Raw genomic sequence first — 5,301 nt, 5'->3', positions numbered from 1 at the left:
AGTTAGCTCAGCCCCCTTCCCTGCAGCATCCCCTCCCCTCAGCCCTTTGCCACGCGGCTGCAGCTGCGGGTCCCTTCTCCCCCCTCCCCTCCCCTCCCCTCCCCTCCCTTCCCCTCCCCTGGCACGTCGGGCACAGCTTGGGAGGATGAAGCTCCCGGCAGCTCCCTCCGGGCTCCCGGCAGCAGCAGCAGCCGGCGGGAGGAGCTGGGGGAGCTGGGGAGAGGCAGCGAGCTGTGCAAGGACAGGGGGAGAGGAGAGGAGAGGAGAGGAGAGGAGAGGAGAGGAGAGGAGAGGAGAGGAGAGGAGAGGAGAGGAGAGGAGAGGAGAGGAGAGGAGAGGAGAGGAGAGGAGAGGAGAGGAGAGGAGAGGAGAGGAGAGGAGAGGAGAGGAGAGGAGAGGAGAGGAGAGGAGAGGAGAGGAGAGGAGAGGAGAGGAGAGGAGAGGAGAGGAGAGGAGAGGAGGGTCCCAGTTGCAGTTGGGGCAATGGGGACTCATGGAGGGTCATGGGAGATGGCTGAGATGGGGTGAAGTCAGGATGCCCTTGTCCCCTGGGTCTTGAGCTGCACAGGTCTGGGGGTGTGTTTGCACGTGGGCATTGAATGGTGAGGGCTGGAAGGGCCCTGCAGAGCTGCTCCAGCCCCAGCCCCTGCTCCAGCAGCTTCCCCTGGCTCAGGGGGCACAGGAAAGTGTCCAGGGGCATTGGGAACCTCCTGAGAAGGAGCCTCCACACCCTCCCTGGGCAGCCTGGGCCAGGGCTCCCTCAGCTCAGCACCAAAGCACTTGCTCCTCCTGGGCCAGGGGCTGTGTCCCAGCCTGTGCCCATCACCCCTTGCCCTGCCACTGGCCCCCACACACCAAACACTGGCCCCATCCTCTCACCATTTGCCCTTCAGGTATTTATCAGCCTCAGTTGGCATTTACCAAGCTCTGGAGCCATGGCCAGCAGCAGCCCCCAGCCCAGGGAGCTTCAACACAAGCTCTGTTGTGATCCAAGCAGACCCTCTGGTTCCCCCTCACCACCATCATCACCATCACCACCACAGATGCTGAAGGAAAGGAGACCACAGCCTTGGGGCAATGGGGCATGAAACAAGAAGCACAACTTTTATTTGAGCTAAAAACCCCTCCCCACTTCTGCTTTCTTTACAAAAGGATAAACATTTGCTCTCAGTACAAAAGGGAGGAACCAGGGAGCTCAAGTCAGCTCCAAATCCCCATCTCTTCATACAAAACCCCTCTGTAACACAGGGGAGCTTTGGCCAAGCTTGGGCTCACCAGGCCAGTGGCACATCCAAAAGAGCTGCCTGGCTTGTCTTTTCCTCTTGAGGACAAGAAATAGTTGCATAGCCTTTCCAAGGTATTGCTCATCTAGAGATGCAAGGGAGGAGTTGGGCAGGGTGAGGCTCCAAAATCCAAGCAAGGGTTGTGTCAAAGGCATAGTTGACCATGATATAGGTGGAGATACAGTGGGTTTTGTCACCAGAAAATAGAGCAGGAAGGCAATAAGTTAAATAAATAATGGCTTCATAAATAATCCTGGAGCAACAGGGGAATGAACCCAAACCCCAAGGTGTGTCCACAAAGGGAGCTCCAACTAAAGGCTGGCAAGTCAACCTGGAAGTGATGATGGAGCATGTCCCATGTCAAGTGGAAGGGGATCAATTAAGGGCACACACACCCACACACACTGAGGGGATAATAAAGCAAGACATCACTTCTTTAGGCAGGGCACAGCTCGTGGCAAGGTTACAAACCATGTTGAAGACGTGGCTGCAGGCAGGAGTGAAGGCTTCAAGCTGGGAGATCTTCTTCCAGCCAGGAGGTTTGTGCTCTCAAACACCTTGGTGAGGGTGGGAGATCTGTGTGCTCATCATCTCATGCTGGTTGTAGGTGAGGGCTGAGGTTCAGGCAGCAGAGCTCAGAGCAGGAGGTCGTGGGGGAGCTCTGAGCCTGGAGGGACAGTGGTGGAAGCAAAGAGAAAGTTGTCTATGGGGTGAGAAGCTTCAAGGAGGAGTAACTGTGTTGGTCTTTCTGCAGGTGGTCCAGACCATTCCCATCTGTGCCAGGCTGCCTGGACAGGGCTGGACTGGGAGGAAGCAGCCAGCCCTGATGTGAGATGAAGGCATGTCCCTGCCCCACCACCCCAGGAGGGAGGGAAAGGAGCCACAACCTCTTGCCAAGAGACGATCCCAAGTGCTCAGGCAGAAAGTCCTGCAGGGTGAAGCCACCTTCATGAGCATCTCTAGGGGAGTTCAGCTGCTGGGAAAGGTTCATGTGGCTCCTGGGGACAGCTCAGAAACCACCAAGGTGGCACCAGTGCCAAGAGCATGAGAATCAACTGGAGCTTCCCCAGCCATACCCTGCAGAGATGCCCCGAAGCCTCTCCCCCAGGAGCCAAAACCACCCTCAGGCCAGTTGTGTCCATCCCAAAAAGCTCCAGGATGCAGCTGAAACTTCTCTCTGCCTTCAAGGATTTGGGTCTGCCTCTGTTTTGCTACTCATTGAAGATGGTGTTGAGCTGTGGGGCAGCCACATGAGGTGGGTAGGACTCGTAGCTCACGTCCATGGGGAGCTCGTAGCGGGGCAGCGTGCTTTGGAAGTGAGAGGCATGTCCATGGGCTCCAGCCAGGCTGACTGAGGGATAGTGAGCCAGGAAGGTGTAGGATTTCTCCAGGTCTGGGGACCCATCTTGCTTCAAGGAGAAGTTCCCACTGATGCTCAGGGGTGGGGTCAGGGGACCTTCATAGGGAGGAGTGGTGCAATCAGAGGGATGGTTTCCAAAGGAAGCATCCACCAAGCTCTTGAAGGTGGGAGGCTTTAAATGCAGCAGATGTGATTCCATGGTCCCATAGGGTGGGCTGGGGAGCCCTGGGGACTGGTAGCTGAAGGAGTGACTGGATATAGCAGAGTCACACAGTGGGGACTTCTCTTCATGCTTCTCCAAGAACAAGGTCTGAGGTCCCAGCTGCAGACAACCAGCCACCAAGTTACTGGTGGGCTGAGACAAACCTTTGCAGAGCATCTCCACGAAGCTCTTCCCTTCAGGAGTCTGCCCTGTCTCCAGCACCTCAGACAGAGCCCAGATGTAGTTCCTTGCAAGCCTCAGGGTTTCAATCTTGGACAGTTTCTGAGTCTTGGAGTAACAGGGCATCACCCTCCTCAGGTTGTCCAGAGCATCGTTGAGGCCGTGCATCCGCGTGCGCTCCCGGGCGTTGGCTTTGACCCGACGGGCTCTGAACCTCTCCAACCTTGCCTTGGTCATCTTCTTCTTCTTTGGTCCTCTCCTCTTGGGTTTTTCCCCATCATCCTCCTCCTCTTCTTCTTCTTCCTCCACGCTCTCATGCTCTTCATTCAAGCCAGGCATCAAGTTGAAAGGTCCTTGCCTGTTGTCATCTTGCTTCGTGTCGTCTTTGGAGCTCAAGGGCTCGTCCAGCCAGGGTTGGGTGCTCACCAGCTCTGCCATGGCCTTGCTGGAAGTCTTGGGCAGCCCTCAGCTCTGCAACAAAGGGATGAGGAGATGTTCATCAATTCCAGCAAGCAATGTGCTGAGGGCATGTAGGAACTGAGCTCTTCCAGAGTCACCAACTGCTTTCTGTCCATCAGTGGTACCTGATGGTACCTGATGCTGTCAGTGGTATCAGATGCTATCAGTGGTACCTGATGGTACCTGATGCTGTCAGTGGTATCAGATGCTATCAGTGGTACCTGATGGTACCTGATGCTGTCATTGGTACCCAATGGTACCAGATGCTATCAGTGGTATCAGATGCTATCAGTGGTACCTGATGGTACCTGATGCTGTCAGTGGTACTTGATGGTACCTGATGCTATCAGTGGTATCAGATGCCATCAGTGGTACCTGATGCTGTCAGTGGTACCTGATGGTACCTGATGGTACCTGATGGTACCTGATGCTATCAGTGGTACCAGAATCTCTTTGGCCCACCATCATTTCTCTACCCACAAGAATTTCTGCTCAGTTCTTTGGGAAAGCTCCTGAAGCTTCCTCCTGGGGCCACTTCTTCTGCTCAAGGGCAGCCCTGCAGCATCTGCACCGACCTGGAGGAAGGGGAGGAAGGTGGAGGATGTTGCTTTCCTACCTACTGGGGTCCTGGCCCTGAGTAGGGCTCGTTGGGGAAGGGGCTGCACTTGCAGAGCACTGAACCCCCTCACTGGGCTCCTCTCCCTGGGGGGCTGGAGAAACAAAAGCTGGGGACTGGAGCAGCTCCTTCATCGCCTCCATCCTCAGTGAAAGCCCAGCCCTGACATGCCCAGGCAGTGCCCAGCTCCGGGGCAGGGCAGACCCGCGGCAGCCCGGGATTCCCTGCAGCTCCATCCCCGACGGCTGCAGGGAGCCCAGAGCGCCGCCTGAAGCTCGGTACCACCGGCTCCATCCCACCTTTCACCTCACACGGGCTCAGAGTTGCCCCTGGCACAGGGTCCCGCTGCTCCGCCGTCGAGGCAAAACCCTCCCGCCCCGGGAGTGGAACCGGCGGCACGGAGCGGGGAGGTGCCACGTCCCCTTCGGGTCCCCACACAGCCCCGGAATCCCGGACAGCCCTTACCTGGGCACCGGAGTCAATCCCCGTTGTCACTTGTTCATGATGCCTCCAAGCCCCGGGGGCACCGGCAGCTCCCGCGACGGCACCGGGAGAGACACCGGGAGCGACGTCGGGAGGGACACCGGGAGCGGCACCGGGAGCGACTTCGGGAGCGACTTCGGGAGAGACACCGGGAGAGACACCGGGAGAGACACCGGGAGCGGCACCGGGAGGGACACCGGGAGCGACTTCGGGAGTGACGTCGGGAGAGACACCGGGAGCGGCACCGGGAGCGACGTCGGGAGCGACACCGGGAGCGGCACCGGGAGAGACACCGGGAGAGACACCGGGAGAGACACCGGGAGCGACGTCGGGAGCGACACCGGGAGAGACACCGGGAGCGGCACCGGGAGAGACACCGGGAGCGACGTCGGGAGCGACACCGGGAGAGACACCGGGAGCGGCACCGGGAGCGACGTCGGGAGCGACTTCGGGAGCGGCACAGGGAGAGACACCGGGAGCGACGTCGGAAGAGACACCGGGAGAGACACCGGGAGCGGCACCGGGAGCGACGTCGGGAGAGACACCGGGAGCGACACCGGGAGCGGCACCGGGAGAGACACCGGGAGAGACACCGGGAGCGACACCGGGAGCGACGTCGGGAGTGACACCGGGAGCGGCACCGGGAGCGACACCGGGAGCGGCACCGGGAGCCGACGGCTCTGGCCGTCCCGGGGTTTTGAGAGCGCGGAGCCGCCGG

The 5,301-nt window shown here is 59.0% G+C and overlaps 1 protein-coding gene across 1 annotated transcript; it reads right to left on the bottom strand.

The window, feature by feature from the left end:
* Window positions 1–2,494: 2,494 nt before the first annotated feature.
* Window positions 2,495–3,481, bottom strand: NEUROD4 (neuronal differentiation 4). Its single transcript, XM_010196518.2, has one exon. The coding sequence runs from the start codon at window positions 3,461–3,463 to the stop codon at window positions 2,495–2,497; it is 969 nt and encodes a 322-aa protein (XP_010194820.2). The 5' UTR covers window positions 3,464–3,481.
* Between the last annotated feature and the right edge of the window lie 1,820 nt (window positions 3,482–5,301).

Source organism: Colius striatus, chromosome 26 (genome assembly GCF_028858725.1).
Source record: "Colius striatus isolate bColStr4 chromosome 26, bColStr4.1.hap1, whole genome shotgun sequence".
NCBI lineage: Eukaryota > Metazoa > Chordata > Aves > Coliiformes > Coliidae > Colius > Colius striatus.
Note: the sequence above shows the minus strand (reverse complement) of the source record. Positions and strands in the feature narration are given on the sequence as shown.

Bases quoted from the DNA above. Each gene is read 5' to 3' on its own strand.
- NEUROD4 (XM_010196518.2), bottom strand. From the start codon at position 3,463: ATGGCAGAGCTGGTGAGCACCCAACCCTGGCTGGACGAGCCCTTGAGC.